The sequence below is a fragment of the Mustela nivalis genome (assembly GCF_964662115.1).
Source record: "Mustela nivalis genome assembly, chromosome: 13".
NCBI classification, from domain to species: Eukaryota; Metazoa; Chordata; class Mammalia; order Carnivora; family Mustelidae; genus Mustela; species Mustela nivalis.
In genome coordinates, this window is record NC_139032.1 from 74,631,652 (window position 1) to 74,655,006 (window position 23,355).

The window sequence follows — 23,355 nt, forward strand, 5'->3', positions numbered from 1 at the left end:
TCTCTGCCTGCCCCTCTGCCTACTTGTGTCCTCTCTGTGTCAAATAAATAAAAAAATATCTTTAGAAAAAAGATTTTATTTATTTATTTGACACAGATCGCGAGCAGGCAGAGAGAGAGGAGGAAGCAGGCTCCCTGCTGAGCAGAGAGCCCGATGTGGGGCTTGATCCCAGGACCCTGAGATCATGACCTGAGCTGAAGGCCAGGTCACTGAGCCACCCAGGTGCCCCTAAAAATCACTCTTTTAAATATTTATTTATTCCAGAAGAGAGAGAGAATGGGCACACACATGAGTGAGGGGAGGGGCAGAGGAAAAGAATCCCAAGCAGACTCCATGCCGATGAGCAGCCCAGTGCAGGGCTTGATGTCATCACTCTGAGAACCAGCTGAGCCCAGACCAAGAGTCTGACACTTAACTGAGCCACCCAGGCGCCCTCCAGAACTCACCGTTTTAAAGTATGCAGTTCAGTGGTTTTCAGTATATTCACAGGATTGCCTGACCATCACAACTATTTAATTCTAGAACATTTTCATCACCTTCCTTGCCCCTCCCACCCCAAAGCCCATACCCATTAGTAGGCATTCCCCGTCCGTATCCCTTCTCCCTGACAGCCACTGATCTGTTTTCTGTCTCTGGATTTTCTCCTTGTGGACATTTCGTATAAATGAAATCACACTTTTTTTGTTTTTAAAGATTTTATTTATTTGACAGAGATCACAAGTAGGCAGAGAGGCAGGCAGAGAGAGAGAGAGGGAAGCAGGCCCCCTGCTGAGCAGAGAGCCCGAAGCGGGACTCAATCCCTGGACCCTGAGATCATGACCTGAGCCGAAGGCAGTGGCTTAACCCACTGAGCCACCCAGGCGCCCTGAAATCACACCTTTATGTCCTTTTGTGTCAGATTTTTTTTTTTTTTTTTTTAGCAGTAACGATATTTTCAAGATCCCTCCTTGTTATAGCATGTGTCATGCTTTATGGTTGATGATTAATTCCTTATTCCTGAATAATATTCCATTACATGGCTATATCCCATTTTGTTTATCCTTCTTCAGCTGGGTTGTTGCTACTTTTTGGCTTCTGTGAATAATGCTGCTGTGAACAATTATGTATATGTTTTTAGGTGAACATATCTCTTAGTTCACTTCCGCCGAGTCTCGCTCTGTTGTCACATGCAGACGAATGTAGGATTGTTAGAACTTCCCAGTGAGTTGTCCCTTTTGCCTTTATACAGTGTCCCTCCTTATCTTGATTAGATTATTGCCTTAAAATCTGCTCTGTCTGACACATGAGCTTTCTTTGGATTAGAGATTACACAGTATATATTTGTGCATCTTTTACTTTCAATTTATCTGTGTTTTTGTAGTTAAGGTGCCCTTCCTGTGGATATGTGGGATTAAAAAGAGTCAATTCTCTGCCCTTTTTTTTTTTTTTAAGATTTTATTTATTTATTTGAGGGGCGCCTGGGTGGCTCAGTGGGTTAAAGCCTCTGCCTTCGGCTCAGGTCATGATCTCAGGGTCCTGGGCTGGAGCCCTGCATCGGGCTCTCTGCTCGACAGGGAGCCAGCTTCCCCTCTCTCTCTGCCTGCCTCTCTGCCTACTTATGATCTCTGTCTGTCAAATAAATAAATAAAATATTTAAAAAAAAAAAGATATTTCTTTCTTTAAAAAAAAGATTTTATTTATTTATTTGAGAAAGAGAGCAAGAGAGGGGGAGCACAAGCGGGTGGGAGTGGGGGGAAGCCCATGCGGGGCTCAACTCTGGGACCCCAGGATCCTGACCTGAACTGAAGGCAGATGCTTACCGGATTGAGCCACCCAGGCGCCCCTCAGTTCTCTGTCTGACATCACTACAGACATTATTACATAGCTCATAGCCAACACTCATTTAGATTTATCCCTGTGTTTACTTTTCATTACTCTTTATATTACCTTTTTCTTACTTTGTGTCTTTCTGCATTTCCACACATGTATCCATGACTCCTCCTTTTCCCGGAGCTACTTTTGGAATTTTTCTTTAGTCCAGGAGAGCACTGCATACGTTTAGAACTACCTTTGGCATTTTCCTTCCAGAACAGATCCTCGGGTGACAGGTGGAGTTTCTGTTTGCCAGAAAGCCTCTGTTTTGTCTTGAATTTTGAAACATACTCATGGTGCCTCAAGAATTCTAGGGCACGGCGCTATTTTCTTTAAAACTTTGGAAGATGTGAAAAAAGCCCCACAACCACACCAACTTTGGAAGATGTCCGTGGCTTTCCTTGTTTGCATTTGCAAACTTAGCTCTCTGTCCATGGCTGTTCAGATCTGCTATCTGCTGGGGGCCTGGGCAGGGGTGGTACCTGCACTCAGACGGAGCTTCCTTTCTCTCTCTCCTGCTGGGGCTCCCCAGGCATTTGGAATTCCTGACCTGGCTGGCTTCTTCTGTTGTAGCTTTGACCTCCTCTCTCTCATCTCTCCTGCCATGTGTCTGACACCTTTTCTCTAAATCTCAATGGCTCTTGGCGTTTCCCATGCTTTTGGTTCTTTGTGATTCAGCCTGAACATTGGCTTTTTTTCTTTTTTCTTTTTTTTCAGTCTGAACGTTTTTCTAGTGGTGCGCTCTACCTCATTCCTCCCGCCCTCCTTTGTGTTACCATCGGTTGTTAAGCCTTTCAGTTGAATTCATTTCAGCTTGCCTGGGATCCAGTCCTAAAATGTTTTTTTTTTTTTTTTTTTTTTTTTTTAAAGATTTTATTTTTATTTATTTGACAGAGAGAGATCACAAGTAGGCAGAGAGGCAGGCAGAGAGAGAGAGAGGAGGAAGCAGGCTCCCCATTGAGCAGAGAGCCCGATGCGGGACTCGATCCCAGGACCCTGAGATCATGACCTGAGCCGAAGGCAGCGGCTTAACCCACTGAGCCACCCAGGCGTCCCCAGTCCTAAAATGTTTAATTGACTTTTTAATACAGGTTACAGTGTTCGGAGGAAATTACCCATCTTGTCACCTATTCTCTTCCGTATGTTATTTAGTTAGTTACTTTTCAAAAGATTTTATTTATTTATGAGAGAGAGGGAGAGAGGGAACGTAAGCATGGGGGAGTTAGAAGGGAAGAGCAGGTTCTGCACTGAGCAGAGAGCCCAATGTGGGGCTTGATCCTAGGACCCTGGGATCATGATCTGAGCCAAAGGCAGATGCTTAACTGACTGAGCCACTCAGGTGCCCCTTTCTTCAATATGCTAAAGTGGATGTTTGCTGACTCCAGTTTCTGGTTCTTCAGTAAAAGGTGTTTCATTTGCTTTTTAGGTAATTGGTCTTTTCTTTTTTTTTAAAAAGATGTTATTTATTTATTTATTTAACAGAAAGAGATCTCAAGTAGGCAGAGAGGAAGGCAGCGACAGAGAGAGGGGGAAGTAGGCTCCCTGCTGAGCAAAGAGTCCGATGCGGGGACCCTGAGATCATGACCTGAGCCCAAGGCAGAAGCTTAACCCACGGAGCCACTCAGGCGCCCCCATCTTTTCTTATCTTATGGTGTTCTTGGTATCTTTTGATTGAGTGCTAGACTCTTTAAAAACTGAACGATTTGAAGAAATACACAAGACTTTGGGTATTCTTTTAGAGTGGATTTACTTTTGCTCCTGAGAAAAGTCGGGCTGGGGTAGATTTGACTCCGGGTTTCAGTCTTAGTAAGGCCTGGTCTATTTCTGGATAGCCCTGACTTCCCCTTCAGGGATAAAATCTGTTTTCTTCCTTGTTTGTTTGTTCTTTAAACTTTTATAACCAGGACTTCTCCTTTAGAGTGAATTCTTCCTGCAGGGTGAGCCTTCAACCTTCAATTTTGGTTACCCCAATCTGTGAGTCTGCTGAAGGTTCATCCCAGCTTTTCAGCCTCTTAGGCTCTGCTTAGGAATTGGCAGGTGCCTGGAGAAGGTCAGGACACTCAGTGTGTATTTGTTCCCTCTGTACTTCTTTCTCTCCAGGACGTTGGTCCAACTCCTCACTGCACTGGGAGCTCTCCGATGCATTCAAACAGATGTAAGAAAACTCAAAAAAACCCCACAACAACCAAACCCGCAAACTACAGCTTTTTAAGCTGCTCTCAGCAGGAGGGTTGGTCTGATACAAGCTAGTCTGCCACAGTCCGAGGTCAAATCCAGCTGTGGGTTCTGTTATTATTTTTACGTTATTATTTGAAAATCTTTCAAAGAAAGAGATCACCCTGAGGCCAAGAACCCTCTGACAAGCCCCTAAGATGTGAGCCCCTTCTCATCCCTCTGGGGAGACCGAAATGATCAAAGCAGGAAGTGCTTTGGCGGCTCCCTGGGGAAAGAGGATGAGCCCCTGGCATGGCAGGGGGGGAGGAACAGATAGGATAAGAATCTGCTTCAGAGGGTGGGTCCTGGGTGTGCAGTGCGACCACTGGCAGCAGAAAAGGACCAGGGATAAAGAGGCCCCAGGGGAGCGCTCTTCCCACCCGACTGACGCTCCTGGGGAGTCTCCCCCAGTGGTGGGGGAGCGCCAGCCTAGTGAGCTGGTTACTCACACACAGTTGGCAAGCCCTCCTGCTTCCTTCCGCCATTGTTCTTTTATCCTTTCCGGCTATGTATTTCCAGTGCCCTTCCGGTGGTGGCCCCTAGACATCCCATAGGCTCCTACAGCTTGACCTAGGGCAGGATGAAATGATCTTCCGTGCGCTGTCAACTTGGTCTTAAGCCCACCTCCCATCTCAGTTCTCTGGGTGGCAGAAGAAGTCCAGAACCTCCTTTCCCAGAATCTTCTTCTCTGGGTGGCTCTGAGTCAGGAACTGGCCAGCTTTGCCTGAGAAATTGACAGTAACTCAGGACTCTCCTCTCCATCCCGGGGCTGCTGGCCTAAGTTCAGGCCATGTCACTGGCTGACTGCCCTGGCCTCCTCTCCTGAGGTGTTTGTGGCAGTTGGGGTCCAATCAGAAGGCAAAAACTACATGGTCATTTGAATATGGGAAGTTCTCTAGAAAGAATGATTAAGTATAACAGGGAAGTTGAATAATGGATGGGTAGGTAAGAAGTCAAGAGATGCCAAAGAATATAGAAGAGCATGTGGGATGGGCGCCTGGGTGGCTCAGTGGGTTAAGCCGCTGCTTTCGGCTCAGGTCATGATCTCAGGGTCCTGGGATCGAGTCCCGCATCGGGCTCTCTGCTCAGCGGGGAGCCTGCTTCCCTCTCTCTCTCTCTGCCTGCCTCTCTATCTACTTGTGATTTCTCTCTGTCAAATAAATAAATAAAATCTTAAAAAAAAAAAAAAGAAGAGCATGTGGGAGGAACAGCTAGGCAACCCCCCCCCCTTTGGGTGGAAACCACCCTGAAGGGAGAGCCCTCCACACCCCGTCCCCAGCTGAAATCTGGACCTTGTTGGGAAGGACATAACTGTGGCTTCCTGGGTGCACAGAAACCTGTGAGTTGCTGAGTTGATAGAATGTTCTAGAAATCTACACTTTAAGGGGCCAGGGAAAGCTATCACAGAGAGGAGGAGGTACTTCCCAGTTTGTCGGTGGGCACTGGGAGAAGGTGTTGACCTGCTAAGCACTACTTACCACCATGCAGGATCTGGGTGCTGGAAAGTTGTCTTCACTGCAGGAGCCTGAAGTTGGAGAACCTTCTGCACAGCAGGAACTGGGTGCTCGGGAAGCCACACGTACAACCAAGATCACATGACTGGAGGCACAGTGTGGGCTGCAGGAGCGGGCTAAGATGAGCACCAGAACCAGGAGGGAAAGCCCTTCTTCCTCCAGTGTCTCCAGTGCCTTCTACTGACAAAGCTTAATGTTGCACCAGTTGCCAAAGGAAAAAGATCTCCAGGGCCCTGCTCTCTATTCGAAGAGCAGGCAATGTCAATAGTCCGTTTGGGAGCCAAGAGAAATGCCTGGACGTCTCTCCCCCGTCACTGTGAAGGGCAGCATAACTGGCTCAGAGGGCCCAACGCCAGAATCAGGCTTCCTGGGTTCGAGGTTCACCTGTGCCACTGCTTTTAGCGTAACCTTCAGAGACTTCTGTAAGCTCTTCGTGTCTCAGTTTCCTAGTCTGTAAAACCAGCGCCCTATTCGTACTAACCTTGTTGGGTTATCATGCTCGGGGAGTGGATATTTATAAAGCACTCGGAAGAAGCAGTGACACGGCAGACTTTACATGCTCCTTCAGATCTCTGTCCTTTAAATTGCAGCCAGGATGGGCTTTCCATCGTAGGCGTGCATTTTCGTCCGCAGTGCTAGGGCATAAGATATCATTTTCTTTCTGTCTTCTCTGAAGTGGGGGCCAGCCCAGGGAGAGCTAGTCAGAGCAGCTCTCTTCTTAACAGCTCACCATGTCCATATTGCAAAAAATCAGAACTAGGGCTATGTCATTTTGTTCATCTCTGGTGCCCCCATCATGCTCAGGAGAGGGTCCGACCTCCTTCCCAGGGAGCTTTTAATGAGCCCCTGCCCCGCTTTCCTCCCAACCCACCCTGGCTCAGGCTTTTACTCGGGTCATTCCAAACATGGAAGGTGGCTACCCTCACACCTTACCACGTTCTGCCTCTGTTCTCCAACATCGTTGATTTTGTTCCCCCCTTCTGGAATACCATCTCCCCTCCTGTTTGCTTGCTTTCAACGCTCAGAAAACTCAAGCAGCCATCTCTTCCAGGAAACCTTCCCTCAAACCCCAAGTTGGTTGCCACATGCTGCCCATTCATTTGCTCCCCCCGATTGTCCTGTTAGGTGGAGGTGGTATGCTTCTGTGCTGGTTCACTGGCTGAAGTCGGAGCCACGTGGGGTTGCCGACATGTGACTTGTGTTTGCGTGCTCTGCGTTTCTTCAAACATCTTGGTCGCTCTGCACCAGCGATGCATTGCTCCGGGGCTGTTGGTCGGTAACAGAGTTGTGCACAACCTGCCCCACTGTTCACTACGGCTCTGAGCACCAAGTGGAGTCACATAGCAGATGACAGTGGTGCCCTCAAGCTCTCAAAATGTATTACAGTGTCCATTTAGAGCCACCTGTTAGCTCTCCCCAGCCTCTCCTAAGCACCTCCTTGCTGGGTTGGTTAGGAGTGACTGAGAGCCTTTGAGAATGATTAGACCACATTTCTTTTACAAGAGATACCTGGTTCTAATTGCTCCACATTCAAAAGAATCTCAGAAGCAGGGCTGGGGGAAGGGAAAGGAGGGACACAGTCCTGCGATGCAACGAGAGATTTTAATTGGACGCAGCTCCTCACGCAGTGGCCGCAGTGACTCGCGGTGGTGGCCCAGGGGTGGCTCAGATGTCTTCTCCTCCAGGGGAGTTTCCGAATCCATCTTCATAGCTCCTGCTCACCGCACTCGTCCTCCCGGAGGAGCCGCTCAGGCAGCCGCACAGCATGGGGGCCGCCTTCTAGAAATGTCAGGGTCTCCTGAGATTGCACGCTTTCAGCATCCACTTGTCGGCGGGATGGTGTACGTATCTCTTTTGGAGATCATTCTTGCGAGGATTTGTGTTTAGATCTGAAAGGAGGAAGGAAAAGGTTGGTCGATCCTCGGTAAAGGCTTTGGGTTACGGGTGGATGAACAGTCTGGGTCACATCCCACGTGGGGACAGCTCATGTTATGGATGGCTTTAAAAAAGAAAAAAAAAAAAAAAAAGAAGTTCTGCTTGCTGGAGCTAAAAACACCCCAAGTTGGGTTGAGTGAGTGAGATTTTGTGGTTACTTGTTACATTCGCAGAGCCTCGCTGGACCTGCCCAGAACACAGCCAGTCGGCGTCTGTGGAGTGCCTTCTCCTTGTGGGGCCATATTCTAGGCACGTCTATAGGTTGGCTCACCTCGTCCTCCCAACAGCCTGAAAGGTAGGAAATGTACTCTCATTCTCCCCAGTTTGTAAAGAAGGGTGCTGAAGGTCAGAGAGAGAGAGGGTCAGTGACATGCTCAAGTTCAGCTAGTTCAATTTAACTAGTGTGTAGGACCAACACCAGTGGGCTTACGTAGTATCTCATATCTAATAAATAATCATTAGGCTACACTGCTATGGGCTTGGGTAACAAGTCTCACACCCCTCAACGACTGAAAGAAATCTGATGTGTCCCAGCAGGGGGTGGTTGGGGAGACCGAAGCCCGGTGAGGGAAGTCCGGTGTCCTCGCCCGCTACCACATGTCCCCTCCCAGGACCTACTGAAGGTCCGTGGCTGAGGCTGCTGGGATATCCTTGTACTATGTGAGACAATAGTAGCAGAGGACTCCTCGCTGGTCTGGCAGCAACAACAGAAGATCTTTGACGCCATGTCTTGATGGGCTGTGGGAAGAGGAAAGGGCATTGCGGCTCTGGCTCTGTAGCCCCAGTCCCAGAAGCCCATTGTTATTTAAGCGCTGGGTCATACAGGGCCAGCCTCTCCCAAGGTTTCAAGCCCCTTCCCCTCCCAAACCTCCTGTAGCTCCCTGGGGCTGCTATGTGCAGGCCTACCTATGTCTGACCAGGCCTCCCTCTCCTGTCCACGGTTGTCTTACCCATAGAAAGGAGTTGGAGCCTTGACCCTGCCGGTCTTTACTTGTAGGGGTGCCTTGTTGAATCAGCAGATCAGCTGATAACACAGCTCAGTCTTGCTGGTTCAAGCCCTGGCTCTGCCACTAATTTGCTATGTGGCTTTGGGCTTAATCCATGTCTATCTCTGGGCCTAGGCACCCATCTAACAAGCAGTGGTTGGGCTGCACCATTTTTCCAAGGATACCTCCAAGCTCTGATGACCCAAAGTTGTACATCCTTGTCTTATTCCCAAACTTCTTTCTCTCTTCTAGTCCTCTGGTCCTCTCCTGTCCTCATCTTTCTTTCCCTCTAGCCAAAGACCCACTCCAGGGAATTTCCATCATGGTGGCTGTATTTACTCCCTGAATGTTGGGTTCATTCCAGGGCCTCCCCCTTGGGCACTGACTTCGCACCTCTCCCGGCCACCACCCTGTCTCACCTGGGTCATTGCAATGGCCTCCTGACTGGTGTCCCCGCTTCTTCTGCCCTGGTCTTCATTAGTGTCAGCATGGCAGTATTCTCTTAGGATGTAAGTCACGTCATGTCTCACCTCTGCTCGAAGTCTCCCCGTGGCAGATCATAGAATCAAAGTCGAAGTCTTTCTCTGATCCTCCCCTGAAAAAAATCTATAATCCCAGCGCTACCTTCACCCTCCCCTTCCTTCTGTCCCAGCTGCACCTTTGGCCTGGGATGCCCTTCCCTGGAGATCCACGGAACTCATCCCTCCCCTCCCCCAAGGCCTGGAGTAGAAGTCACCTTTTCTCGTGAGGACTTCTCCCCCTATTTAGGCCTATCTCTCCTATTGATTTCTCCCTACTTATTCCCCTAAATGAACTCTTTCTTTCCCTCCCATGTCCCCTGTTTGGGGATCAGGTCCCACTGTTCGCTTTGTGTGGAGTCAGAAAAGGGGACACCCTCCCCCGCACTGGCCCCTGCCTCCCCTTCCTTCCACATTCAGTCATTCATCAAGGCATTGTGATCCTACCTCATGAATATCTCCTCCATTGTCTGCCAACCTCCGCCCCCTGCCCTGGCGGGGACCCTCCTGACACAGCTTCCCTGCCGGCCCCTGGCTCACCTACAAGCCGATCTGTCTCCTGTGCCAATCCCACATCATCATCCTCAGCCTCCGTCCCTCACTGGATCCCCTGTTCTACTACTTGAAACTACTTTGTGGTCTGGCCCTGCCAGCTCTGCCAGCCTCATTCTCTCCCAGCCTGGCTCCTGGCCCTCCAGCTGTAGGTGCTTCCGGCAGCACCTTGAACGTGCTCTCAGTGTGTCACCACTGGGCCTTTGCACAAGCTGTTCCACCTCCGTGTTCTTACTCCCTCACTCTTCCCCTGGAGACTCAGCTCAGGGGCTGCTCCCTCCTGGAAGCCATCTCTTCCAGCCAGGAGGGATTAGGGGCCTCTTGTGTTCCCACAGATCCCTGGGCTTCTGTGGGTCATGGCCATTGTCTCTCTTTGCATAAGCGCATAGCAGGTGTTCAATCAATATTTGTTGACTGGAAGCTGTTTTCACTAGCTGCTTAGTTGTGAGAGTCTAGACTCTAATCTAAAACTTGTCCTGCATGTATTTGTTGACAACTGGTGCCAGGCACTAGGTGAAGGACATGGTAGTGAACATGAGCGAGAGATTCTCGCTCTCTGGTTGGGGGGGGTGCAGGGATGCATCCAATTCACCTTTGCATCCCAGCACCAAGCACAGGGCTTTGCACAGAGTGAGTTCTCTCTCAGTGTGACTGGAGTCCACATGCAAGCCCTCTCTGACTGCTGGACGATAGACACACCATTACCCCTACTGTCCTTTCCACGAACAGACGTCGTATTCCCTGCTCGTAGAAATGGATAGAAACATCCTGATTCTGTACTGGCCTCATTGTCCCCGGTGGGAAGTTAACAGGGCGGGAGGAAGAGCCACAGGATCCCAGACACTGACCCTCACTGTGCTTCTTGGGCAGGTCCTTCGACATCTCTGAGCTCATTTACCTTTTCAGATGGTGGAATGAAGCCCCATGAAAGTGCCTGTCGGGTATCACAGCCAAGAGGAGCAACTGGGGTTTTAATGTAGTTTTGTCTGGTTCCCGAGGCTCTGTGGTCCAGGGCCTCACCTTGGCATTTCCAGGGGCAGAGAGATGTTCAGAAATACCATCTCCTTCCTGGAGAGTTGATGGCAGGAGGCTTTTAAGGGGAAAGGCTCCCCTGAAGCTCGGCAGAGCGGTGTAGCAGTTAAGAGTGTACATTTTATTACTGAGATAAGTTGGAATGTAATTCTTGCCTCACCTTGCTGGGTCATTTACAGCAATTTAAACTCCATGAACCTCAGCTTTCCTATCTGTAAAATGGGGATGGTAAAACCTACTCCAGAATGTTGTGTGAGGATTGGGTGGTGTAAAGGTGTGATGAGCTTAGCTCAGTGTCTGGCACGTGGTAAGTGTTTCATAATGGCCGGCCGGGGATGATGTAGGAGAGATGCAGGCTGGGGCAGGGTGGCTACGATGTTGCTTGCACTCCCACTACCCGCCTCTAGATGGAGACAGGAGCCAGAGAAAAAGGCCTTTGGGTTATGCCCAGTGGACTGTGAACCTCAGGTGTCCAGTGACTCATAGCACTTGGGCCAGACCTAGAAAGACCCAACAAGGTCCAAAAGGAAGGCTTCTGGAGTTGGAGGAGTCCCTAGGGCTCATTCAGCACAAGTGGGGAGGCTGGGGTTCAGAGACAAACCGTGAGGTCAAGGCAATTTAGGGGTAGTGTCTGCTTCCAGGAGTGATGGAGACGTTGTCTCTTTAAGTACAAAAATACCCCCTTCTGGTCTTAGATCTAACCTTTGAGGCTGACTCACCTGCAGCTGGCAGAGCAGAGAGGAGGCTGTGATGTCACAGAGCCAGTGAACCAGGGAATGCTGGGAGCAGAGGGGTTTGACTGGACCACAGCATCAGGGAGGAGGGGAGGACGGTGGATCCTCTCTCCAGTGGTCCTGCCCTCTGTCCGCAATGCCGTGATCTCCACCATGCCCAGCAGATTGGCTCGGTGGTCCTGCCTCATGCATCTCTTATCTATCCTAGAATAGTATGCTAGCTGGGCACGTTCTTCTCGGCGGGGGGGGGGGGGGGGGTGGTGGTGGTGGTGGTGGTGGTGGTGTTCTAGACACTTAAACTAGTGAGCGAAAGTTTAATGAGCAATGGGAGACTCACAGAATCTTTCCCCAAATGACACATTCATTCCAAAGGGAAAGACAGTCATTTGCCGTGGAAAAGGCTGGCAGCAAAAACCACCTTAAACAAGGGATCTAGTTAAGGTCACCAGTGGCAGGACCTACCTCCACCATGTGTCTCCTGATAGGATGCAGTGTCCCTTCTGTGACCTTCCTGCCACACAGGCAAAACTGGTATATCAAACACAAATTGAGGAATGCTTTATAAGACAATCATGTCTGTGTGCTTCAGAAATGGGGAACTCGTGGAGAACAGAATTGTTCCAGATTAGAAGACACGGAGAGGACATGATGACATGGGACTCATAATATTGGATTCGATCCTGTACTGAGTATCAAAGCAGCTGGAAGACATTGGGGGGCAATTGATGATAATAGTATATTAGTGTTGAATTTCATGTTTTTGAGAACTGTCCTGAAGTTATGTAAGGGAATATCGTTGTTCTTAGGAAATGCACACTGTAGTATTTGGGGGTGGTGGGATCTGATGTGCACCACTCGCTGTCACGTAGTGCAGAAAAAACTAACAGGAAGAGAGAAAAGACAGGCTAGAGCAAGCGGGGGAGGTGTAAACAATTGTGAAATCTGGGCAAAAGGTAAATGGGTTCTTTGTCCCTATTGCGACTTTCCCGTAAGTTCAAGATGATTTCAAAATGGGGGGGGGGCTGGGTGGCTCAGTGGGTTAAGTGTCTGTCTTCAGCTTAGGTCATGATCCCAGGGTCTTCGAATCCAGCCCCTGTTGGGCTCCCTGCTCAGTGGGGAGTCTGCTTCTCTCTCTGCCTCTGCTCCTGCTCTCTCTCTCTTTCTAATAAATAAAATCTTAAAAAAAGAGATAATTTCCCGATGAAAAAAATTCTATCCATAAGGATTAAATGTTTTGTTTTAGCTTAGATGGGACCATGTATGTAAAAACAGTAAGGTCTTTGAAAGAGCTACTCCCTGGTGAGGAGGGGGAAGGAGGAGACGCAGTCCCGTGATATCACCAAGGGCTTTAATTGGAAGCAGCTCCCCCCACAGTGGCTTTTTCAGGAGCCCAAGGAATTCTTACCGGTGGCTCAGAGGTGGCTCAGACATCTTCTCCTCCTCTGGGGGAGTTTCTGAATCTGTCTTCATGGCCCCCGCTCACCGCCCCCTTCCTCCCGGAGCCCCTCCAGCAGCATGCAGTCCTGGACGCCTGCTTGGGAGCTGCGGACTAGAATGGTCAGGGTCTCCCTATGTGGCATGGCTGGAATGGCCAGTGGTCCTGAGAGTAGCGGTTTAGGTTTCTCTTGTAAAAACCTCTTGGGCACACACGTGTATTCCATTCTAAAAGAAGAAAGGAAGAAATTATGATGCTGGGTGGAACCTTTGCATTGGGCTTGGATGGCCCATCCTGGTCACCTCCAGCCCTGAGCACGATCAGATTCTGAAATACTGGGTGAGCCACGTGGACCCCAGGCTGGGACTCAGAAGTCCTTTGTGATAGGGACATGTGTCCATAGGTTCATTGGGGTATTCAAGGGCCCAACCTGCTTCTAACACCAACCTTACTTCCCAATGGACTTTTGGGAAGTCCCTTTCCCTGTGGGCCCCAGTCTTTTCTATACAATGGGAGGTGGGTTTTTAAACTGTTCCACAGAGCCCTGTGGGGGTTGGGAGGCACAAGGAGGGCGGGCGGAGCTCGACGGTCTCCCAGGCCCTACCTTGGATTCAAGGGCAGGAGAAACCCCTCTGGCCTTTAATTGCAATTGGACTTTCTGTGAAACTGTTTGCAAGGGAGGTGTAGTTGTTTTGAGAATTCTGTGATGCCTGCGTGGGGCTGGTCCTTGACTCTCAGCGGCCAGCCTCCCAGGGTGCTAGTAAGCTAAGCCTGGTCACCCAAGTAGTGTTGGTGCACAACCATGTGGACTTGTTTTTTCTTCCTGGACTGGGCTTCTGTCCTTCTTCCATGACCCTGAGGTGTTTTGCCCCCTGCTGAACTACCCTCTAGCCCACAAGCATCTTCTGGCATGCACCTGGCTGGGGTTGGGGGTGCATAGCTGTCTTTTTGGGACTTCCCCTCTAGTGGCCAGCGCAGACACAAGCTTAGAAGACTTAGAAGTCCTTTCCTCCCAGACTTGCAGCGCCTCATGTAATTCCTAGCTCGAGAGATGACGCAGGCAGGTCTCAGAATATGACTGCAGCTTCCTGGTGGGAGTGGTCCCGTCTCTCCTATTGCCCCCTTTGGCTTAGCTCACATATCCGTGGGACTTAGTCATCTGGACCATGGGGGTTCCTGGTCTGTATTAGGACCCCTGTTTGGGACTCACCTTCATACTCTTTGTTGCTGGTGTAAGAGGCTTTCTTTTCTGGGTGCATCAGAGGTTGTCCCAAAGGCAAGCCGGAGGCTTCCTTAGCATGCTTGGAACTCTTGCTGGCCAGCTCCCCCTTCTGCAAGCCTGATGGTGATAATTCCACACCGTTAGGCGGGGAGGGTCAGGGGAATTGATGGAGGTGAAACTGTGGTTCTGATGGGGTGGGGGCCACCTGGGTCTCCCTCGCCCGGTCTGCTGAGTGTTTGCTCTCATACATACGTGCTGGGTTCAAAATAATATATAATTTTTCCAAAACGTGAAGTTTACCTTTTTCTCTGTTTGTAAATGTGAGTACATATCTGTAATGGATATTACAGAAAAGCTACAAAATTATCGAAGACTATGAAGCAGAAATAGAAATGCCCCGAATACCCATCTCTTCAGATGTGATCACAGTTCCTATCTTTTCTCATGCGTATTTTTACAGAACCCATTATATCCTACATGTCATGTATACATTCTACTTTTTTTCATATACGATGTATCAGAAACATTTTTCTCAAGTCACTAAATTTTAAGAAATAATGGTTGTAGAATATTCTCTTTTGCAGATAATTCAAGAGTCATTTAACCAATTTTTTTTGGGGGGGGGATGTTTAAGTTGTTTCCACTACATAAATACCGTTACGGTGAATGTGGTTGTACAGAAGACTTTTTTTTTTTTTATACAGACTTCTAAATTCTTAAAAGTAGAGCAAAAGATTAAGCTGTATCCTGTAACAAATCCCTCCATCCTTTACCAAATGCATAACCACAGCAAATCGCTTTCCTCCTATGCCTGTTTTCAGAGCTGCAAAACGACACATCCATTTTGGGTAATCACGTCCCCTTCTTAGAGTTATTGTGGGGATCAAATCATATCGCCGTTCTCCTGCGTCCACTCTGAAACAGTGGGGGGACTTACCTGATCACAGCTGGGTCCCTAATGCCTAGATGTGCCTTGCACATAATAGGGGCTCAGTCACCAGCATGGCTATTATCTTGGAATAATATTTTTAAAGTTCTGGGTTTTTATTGTGAAATTTCCAGGGGGAGTATTTGAAAGACCCTCCAGATGGATTTCTGGCAAAATCTGCCACGAGAATTTCTCTCCTGCTGTTGAATGGCTCCATCTCTTAATGGGACTGTCCTCGCCACCTCACGGGTCTCCCTGCCTGTTGTTTAAGGGTTTGGGTTAGGAAGCCCCTATCTGATTTTAGGTTGGAATTAGCACTCAGAAGCTGAAGGACATTTGAGGGAATCTCAGCAGAAGGGGAGGAACACAGGAGGTCTAGAGAGGTCAGGTGGGTGGTGGGTTGTTCCTGTCTGGTACCCACTGAAGTTCGATGGCTGATGCTCTTGGGTTTGGCTGGGGACCTTGGAGTCATCCATGGCATGGGGCTCCTCACAGTCTCTGCAGCATAAGCAGAAGATCTTCGAGGCCAAGTTTTGGTGGGCTGTTGGAGGAGGTCAAGGAATGGGGGCCATTGGAAATTCAGCATGATGGGGGTCATACTGGGTCAAGCTCTCCCAAGATAGAATAGCCTTCCCCGCTCCCAAGACCCACGCCCTTCTGGGTAGGTTGCCCTCTCTTAGAATGATTTTCCCCATTCTCTACAAAATTTTCTCACCCATGGAGAGGAGTTGAAATTTTACTCTGCCAGCTCTGCCTGTAGGGGGCGCTTGGTTGAATCAGCTGGTCTTGACTTGGAGCCCAGTTCCTGGATTCCTAAATAAACATAAGACTGTGGATGAAATACGCTGGTCCTTTACCTGTGTTCGCACTCTAGGTAGAATCCCCTGACCACAAAATCCCAGCTTATGGCAACCCACAAACATGCCCTGCCCCATTTCTAGGTGCATATTCTTTGGGTAGATTTGTTAACCTTCTGGAACCTCAGTCTTCTCATGGGGAAAGTGGGAATGAAGAGTCTGCCTGCAGAAGTAAAGGGTTAAATATGTGACAAGTCACCCCCCCCCCCATGGTGCTTGGCACACAATAATGCCAATAAATGCCAAGTCAATGGCCATTCCATCCCTTCTCCCTTCCCTTCATGTGTTTCATCAGCTCCAGAATATTCCAGCTGGTCTAGGTTCCAGGAGAACATGCAATGAAGCTCAGTCTTGCAGGTTTAGGTCCTGGTTCCACCACGAACTTGCTGAGTGGCTGCGGGCAAATCCGCATGCATCTCTGAGCCTCAGGGGCTTCATCAAGGAGAAGAGGAAGTTGGGCTAGACGGTGCCTTCATGGATCTTCCTGGTTCTGTTGGTCCAGAATGATAAAACCTTGTTTTACTCCCAAACTCCTTTGTCTCTGGATACTTCCTGTTCTCGCTCCCCCTTCTTTGGCTAGACCCCCTTTTAGGAAATTCTTACTATGGTATTGGCGGATGTCCCTCACAAGACCCAGTTCGCTGTGTGAGCTGCCTCACTCATGGACACTCGCTTCTCAATTTCTCTACTGCTCTCCCCTGGTCCAAGCCACTATTATCTCTTGCATGAATTAGACCAATAGTCTCCTAACATCTTTTGCTTCTTTTACCCTTGACCTCTTAAATTAATACAAAATCTTTAACTTCTGGCACGTATGCTATTTGACAATAGCACAATTTCTATACTGTGGCTAGATACATCCAGCCGACTAGACACATATGAGTGTCCCCATTTTGCAGGATCCTTGGACTCAAGAGTTCCTCCAGTGAGCCCACATCTCCAACAGTCTTTGGGATTTGTTGCTAAGTGAGTTTTTCTTTTTTTTTTTTTTAAAGATTTTTTTTTTTTAATTTATCTGACAGTGATCACAAGTAGGCAGAGAGGCAAGCAGAGAGAGAGGAGGAAGCAGGCTCCCTTCAGAGCAGAGAGCCCGATGTGGGGCTCGATCCCAGGACCCTGGGATCATGACCTGAGCCGAAGGCAGAGGCTTAACCCACTGAGCCACCCAGGTGCCCCCTAAGTGAGTTTTTCGACACGATTGGAGCTCTGATATTTCCTTGAGCTCTCTTTGATGAACTTATTGTATCTTCTCAGGATTTATAAACAGATAGAAATTTATATAAGGCAATGAGCTCTTTTGTTTTGGAAATGCACCATTTAGCAAATATCCTTGCCATTAATATGTTTATTCTGCTGCTTGCTTTAATTTCAGTTTCGTTCATGTAAATTCTTGCCTCGTGGGATTTTCCTTTGTTCCAGATTGCCTCACATATATTGAATGTTGAAGGAAGTGTTTCCTAAGGAAGGAATGGAAGCATGGGTCTGACAAGCTTTCACCACAGATCAGCTCTGAGGACTAATAGTGGGAGGTCTGTTAGGTGGTGATCAGTGGGTATAAAGTAATTGTTAAAACTCTGCCTTGGGTTCCCACAAACCTTCATGAGCCCCTGATCTCTCTTGTTAGCTTAATTAATGAAAGGTCACTTTCCTCGGTGCATGTTCTGGAGTGAGGATTTCCAGGTTATTGACCAGATGGCTTCTTCTAGGCTCTCTTAGGGCATGGAATTCAAGCCACTACGCATAACTGGGGTCAAATGTGGTGTGTCCTCTCCTGTTTGTCATGGTCTCATTTACACCAAAGTTGCTGCCTCTTCTTGGAAAAACCCCTGCTTCATATAGACACTCTCACTCTATGTCCCTTCACGTGTGTGCGTATATCAATAAGAGGAAAAATTTCACCAGGTGACTTGAAATTATGGGCAGTATGGCAAACCTTTAACATCAAAAATAAGAGATTTCAAAGGGACTCTAGAAAAAAAGAGAAGACAAAAATACCAAATATTCAGTAGAGAGAGCTTCCTTGATTGGTATGTTCTGACCTCAGAAAGAAAAAAGAAAAGTACTCCTACTCAAACCTTCTGAAACCTACTTTTTTTACATCTTTTTTCTCTCCACCCAGCTTTATCATTACTACCCACTTACACTCTTTCTATTCCTTCCCGTGACTGCCTAAATAAATTCCCTTCATTTCTGTAGAAAAGAACAATCAACATCATACCCTATCCCCTCAAAACCCCCCTAAACCAGGAGGTGGGTCCTGAGAGGCTGAATTCAAACCCTGCGTAACAGAGGAGTTGAGGGCAAAGATTAAGAATCATTCCAAATTTCAGAATGACAGAAAGCAGCTGTATTGAACTCAGGATTCTGTTAGTTATTCTCACTCGTCTTGACCACCATATTTGTACCCATTGCTTCACTTAATGGTTGACCTTCAGAGAGGGGGAAACATGTTTAGGAGCAGCAGGATGGAAAAGGCCAGAAGATTTAAATAACCCCCTGACACATAACTCAAAAAAGTGGACTTGGGAAGAAAAAAAGAAAATGTACCATCTGAAAGTATTTAAAAAGGCTTCCTCTTCTGGGTAGATTGAGCAAAGATTCAAAATGGCAAACAAAGTCAAGATGAATTACTAGGAGATTTAATGTAATAGACTTCAAGACCCTTACCAAGAAATTCTAGGGCAGACCAACAGCTTAAGTAGAAGGAGGCTTCCCTCTCTCTTTGTGAAAGACTCAGACCTAAAATAGGGAACTTAGATAAAATAAATCGGAATGGGAAATGCCAGCTTAGATCTCAGGATCATCTTCAATGAGTCCTCCAAGATTAACCAGAAATGGCCTCTTGGAGAAAACAGTTGGCTCCTGAAATAAACCAGAATCAAAACTCCTCTGTCCATAAAGAATGTGAAGCCTGTTGATAAAGACCCTTGTATTTACTGTGAGCAGAAAGCCGTGGGAAGAACTCTCTCCAGGGATGCCACTCAGAGGAGACCTTAGCATTCAACACATTCCTACCCTTCCTCTCAACTCTCAAGGGGAATTGTTGACAAATATAGACAGACAATACTGCTTGTTGACATGATTGGTTTCTTAGGTGGAAAGCACAGTCTTCAATGCCAACCGGAACCAGGACTATTCTGTGTGATGAGTACTTGGACCATTCCACGTGTACAACTGCCCAACACCCGCAGTGGACTGTGTCCGTCTCACATAGTGTTGGAAGGAAGGGAACCCTTCCGGGCTATCAAATACCGATAGGGTGGACCAGACTTCTGAGGTCAGAGGGTCATCCATAGGAGCTGGACAGCCCAAGGTCCTCCTTTTCTCTCACTCTGGCTGACACAGCAAATAAGACAGCCCAAACCCTGGAGCGCAACCAACGAGCTGCAATTCCTTAGCTCAAATTCCCGTGGGTAACAGAATACCTGTTTTTGGATCAGAGAGGGGAGGCACTTCTGCTAACCCTTCATGGTGTACCTGGATTCACACCACAGGTGGGGTTTCTAAGCCCCAAACAAAGGCAACCTGGCTACAAAAGCAGACACAAGGAATCATTGGAAATTTATTTTCTCGGTCATGCCTAGGAAACTGGATCATGATTCTGGAGTGCCTTCCAGACGCTTCTTTTAATGAATCTAATTATTTAATCCAATAATTAAACTTAATTATTATCTTTTTTTTTAAATTTAAACTTTATTTTTTGTGTTTCAGGATTCATTGTTTATGTATCACACCCAGTGCTCCATGCTTTTTTTTTTTTTTTTAAAGATTTTATTTATTTATTTGACAGGCAGAGATCACAAGGAGGCAGAGAGGCAGGCAGAGAGAGGGGAAAGCAGGCTCCCTGCTGAGTAGAGAGCCTGACTTGGGCCTTGATCCCAGAACCCTGGGATCATGACCTGAGCCAAAGGCAGAGGCTTTACCCCACTGAGCCACCCAGACACCCCAACTCCATGCTTTTTAAATGAATATTGTTTACCCCGCATTTGGTGGCTGTGGTCCAGAGAGCCAAAGGATCTCCTGGGGCCACTGGCTCAACATATAGCTCTGTAGAAGATTCAGAGAGAAAACTGAAAGACATCAGGCTAGCTGATGCTCAGACTGAACGACAGATTGCTGTCGGTGGAAAAGGGAAACTGTGTCTTCAAGGAGAGTGGACAGCAGTGGTTGAACATGTGCACAGTCCCCGAGGGTCTCTTGTGAAGCTTTGGTTGAGGAAGAAAAAAAGAGGTTGGCTGAGAATAAAAAAGAAGTTCCCACTCTCCTAAGACCGATTGCTCTGTAACCACGGTTAACAGCTAATCTCCAGAAACCCATTTTAAACTCACCTGTTAATGAAATGTTGCCTTGGTGACCAATCTCCTGAAAGTACGAGAAACACAATGGCAGGTACCCTTTCCCACCATTCCCAAGCTATCCTGCCTCTGAAATGCCACCTCGCATCAACTCTCCATCTCCCGGAACCCCTTGTATGACCACCATTAGCTTTGACTTTGTTATAAAAGCCTGATTCTCCCTTGTTGAACTGGAAATAAATTCAGTTTTTGTTTCGCACACTGAATGGAGGTCTCTTTTCTGTACAGCAGCTTGCAGAGGTACAAACAGCCTGGAGATTGTTCCCTATTAGCAGTGCTGCACGGGTTTAAATGTGGGTTTGTTTGAATCTAGCATTAATGCCTTCCATACTTTTACTCCAGCCAGCAATTTCATGAGAAAAAGAAGGGGAGCACAAACTCTTTCTCCTTTGAGTCTCGGTAGCAGAAAGTTTGGACTTTTGAGCCTTCTTCAGAAATGGAAAGGCTTTCAAGAAAGGTAGTGTAGCAGTTACAGGCACATTCTTTGGGGGATAATTCTTGAGGATCTACTACTTATTAAGCTATGAAATTTACAAGAATTTTACTTCCTTTAAGGCTCAGTTTGTTAATTTGTACAATGGGGATGACGATAATCATATTTACCCTAGAAGGTAGTTGCGAGGATTAACTAACGATGGAAAGTGCTTAGCACAGCTGCCTGGTATGTTGCAAAAGTTACCTTAAAGTTAAATACTGATGCGGACCACGGTGGTGTGGAGTTGAGGCTAGCGGTGGGGGGGACGGTGCGATGCTTCCCGCACTACCACTGCCCGCCTCTAGATGGAGACAGGAGCCAAAGAAAACGGCCCTTGGGTTCTGCCCAGTGGACTGGGAACCTCAGGTGTCCAGTGACTCATAGCACTTGGGCCAGACCCAACGAGGTCCAACAGGAAGACTTCTGGAGCTGGAGGAGCACTTAGGGCTCATTCATCACAAGTAGAGAGACGGGGGCCCAGAGACTAAAATGGTGGGGTCAAGGCAAGTTAGGGCTAGTGTCTGCTTCCTATAGCAAAGGAGTCCAGGAATGATGGAGACATTGTCCCTTTAAGTACAGAAAACCCCCTTCTGGTCTCAGATCTAGCCTTTGAGGCTGACTCACCTGCAGCTGGCAGAGCAGAGAGGAGGCTGTGATGTCACAGAGCCAGTGAACCAGGGAATGCTGGGAGCAGAGGGGTTTGACGGGACCACAACATCAGGGAGGAGGGGAGGACGGTGGATCCTCTCTCCAGTGGTCCTGCCCTCTGTCCATGAAGCCATGCTCTCTGCTGTGGTGTCCGTTTGGGCACTGGAACAGACGTACAGAAGCCTCCCGTGGAAGCCACTCGAGGACAGCTGGTCCATGAGGGGCAGAACAGTGTAGGACATAAGAGATGTGGGTCCACCTTCTGTCTCTGTGCACCTGCTCGGTGCTAACCTTGGGCAAATGGACTTGACCTCTTAGCTTTCAACTCTACAAAAATGGAAATAATGCTGATTACATGTCCTAGGTATACTTTCAGGATGAAGTGAGGTCAGGTAGATAAAAGACAATTAGCAGGGTGCTAGCTATAGTAAGCGTTCAAGAAATAATTGTTAATAATACGTGCAAAAATAAAGCGACATCTTCTCAGATAAAAGGAGAATCGCTTTGTATTTGAGTGCTCACAAAATCTCTCACCTTAAGGGGCACTCTTCCGATTCCTTTATTTAGGACAACCAGGCACTATTTGAAGAAGCCAAATTAGGTTGAAGCATTCTCCATCAGTGCTATCTTTGGATGCTTACAGAAGTCACTGATACACTAGCCAAGCCATTCCATGCAGTTCTGTAGTCATGGGGTCATTGGGGAGGGACTTATGTGGGAGGGGGGCATGACCTTACCATTGTAAGTATTGGGTGGTGGGTAAAACAGCCTTTTGAACCTCACTTATAAAGCAATACTCTTAAGACACAGTGTCGAAGATTCTCAAATCTGGCCGCAGATGAGATCCCACTGAGGTGTTTTTGAAATGTAAGAATGCCCCGGAACCTAACTAAATCAGTTTTTTTGGGGGAGAAATGGGGAATGGTACCCGGGCTTCAGGATTTTTACAAAACTTTCCAGGCGATTCTTGTGTTTAAACAAGACCGAGAACCACAGAACTACTTGGTGGAGATCTCGATGCCTGTAAACAAGTGGTTTTCAGCCCAGGCTGTACTTGGAGTCACGAGAGGAACTTGAAACAATGTCACACCCCATGTCCACTCCAGGCCAGTAAGCTCACTCTGTGGGCCTTGATAGTTTTTAAAGTTCCCCAGGTAGTCTCCCCAATTAAAAAAATTAAGATATAGTTGACATGTAACATTGTGTAAGCTTGAGGTTTAGAACATGTTGGTTTGATACATGAATATCTGTAATGTAATTGTAATTTACCATTTTCAAATTTATTTAATATTTATTACAATATTGTAATACTGTACAATATTATAGCAGTAGCAAACACCTCTATCACACTGCATAGTGATCATTCCCTTTTTTGTGTTGAGAACGATGAAGATCTAGTCTTTGAGGGACTTTGAAGTTTATAATAAAGTATGATCTTTTTGACCTTTACTTGTCTTTTAAAAAAAAATTATTTATTTATTTGACACAGATAGAGAGAGAGATCACAAGTAGGGAGAGAGGCAGGCAGAGAGAGAGGGGAAGCAGGATCCCCGCTGAGCAGAGGGCCTGATGCGGGGCTCGATCCCAGGACCCTGAGATGATGACCTGAGCCAAAGGCAGAGGCTTAACCCACTGAACCACCCAGGGACCCCTTCCTTGTCTTTTTAAATACGGTATGATTTTAATTCTCCTTCAGTGTTGAGAACCACTGACCTATAGAGCAAATGTAAAAAATCGAAATTTTCTTGATGATGTATGGATGAGTCCTTCTAGCTCTTCAGGGACAGCGTCATAAATGGGTTCAAAAGCATTAATTTTCAAATAAGAAATGGAGACAATTTACTTTGGAAAGCTGTGTGAGATGAAGGCTGATGTTAAAGTTGTCTGTGAATTGTTTCAGAAAGTGGGTGAGGATAGCAGTATGTCCAAATTCATGTATTTTATGTAACATGCCATTGTGAATACATATCGTATTGGATCCCCGTAACTGGAGACTGGGTTATTTCACCTATAGTACTGAACATTTGTCTATGCAAGTTGGCAAAAAACTTTAAGATTTCTCTGCATGAGAAACTTGGGGATTGTGTTCTGTTTGGGGT

The 23,355-nt window shown here is 47.4% G+C and overlaps 1 protein-coding gene and 2 long non-coding RNA genes across 9 annotated transcripts; 1 reads left to right on the forward strand and 2 right to left on the reverse strand.

Moving 5' to 3' along the window:
* Positions 1–3,416: 3,416 nt before the first annotated feature.
* LOC309847162 lies at positions 3,417–11,336 on the reverse strand. 3 transcript variants are annotated; one of them, XR_014302345.1, is made up of 5 exons: positions 10,355–11,313; positions 8,920–9,106; positions 8,133–8,252; positions 5,544–7,468; positions 3,417–4,960 (listed from the first exon to the last, which is right to left on the reverse strand). It is a non-coding gene; the product is annotated as an uncharacterized lncRNA (long non-coding RNA). The 3 variants fall into 3 exon arrangements; XR_014302346.1 differs by lacking the exon at positions 3,417–4,960 and adding an exon at positions 11,322–11,336 and having other exon boundaries at positions 7,073–7,468; positions 10,355–10,660; XR_014302347.1 differs by lacking the exon at positions 3,417–4,960 and having other exon boundaries at positions 7,078–7,468; positions 10,469–10,699.
* LOC309847166 lies at positions 4,959–6,120 on the forward strand. The gene is made up of 2 exons (XR_014302352.1): positions 4,959–5,066; positions 5,281–6,120. It is a non-coding gene; the product is annotated as an uncharacterized lncRNA (long non-coding RNA).
* Positions 11,337–12,379: 1,043 nt separating the features above from the next.
* On the reverse strand, positions 12,380–21,285 carry TEX48 (testis expressed 48). Of its 5 annotated transcripts, none has more exons than XM_082697131.1 (8): positions 21,233–21,285; positions 18,446–18,517; positions 16,162–16,268; positions 15,892–15,941; positions 15,637–15,734; positions 15,343–15,462; positions 13,982–14,110; positions 12,380–12,998 (listed from the first exon to the last, which is right to left on the reverse strand). In XM_082697131.1, the coding sequence occupies exons 5-8, from the start codon at positions 15,638–15,640 to the stop codon at positions 12,895–12,897; spliced, it is 357 nt and encodes a 118-aa protein (XP_082553257.1). In that variant the 5' UTR covers positions 15,641–15,734; positions 15,892–15,941; positions 16,162–16,268; positions 18,446–18,517; positions 21,233–21,285; the 3' UTR covers positions 12,380–12,894. The 5 variants fall into 5 exon arrangements, with proteins under 5 accessions (XP_082553257.1, XP_082553256.1, XP_082553259.1 ...); XM_082697130.1 differs by lacking the exon at positions 21,233–21,285 and adding an exon at positions 20,107–20,322; XM_082697133.1 differs by lacking the exon at positions 16,162–16,268.
* Positions 21,286–23,355: the final 2,070 nt, after the last annotated feature.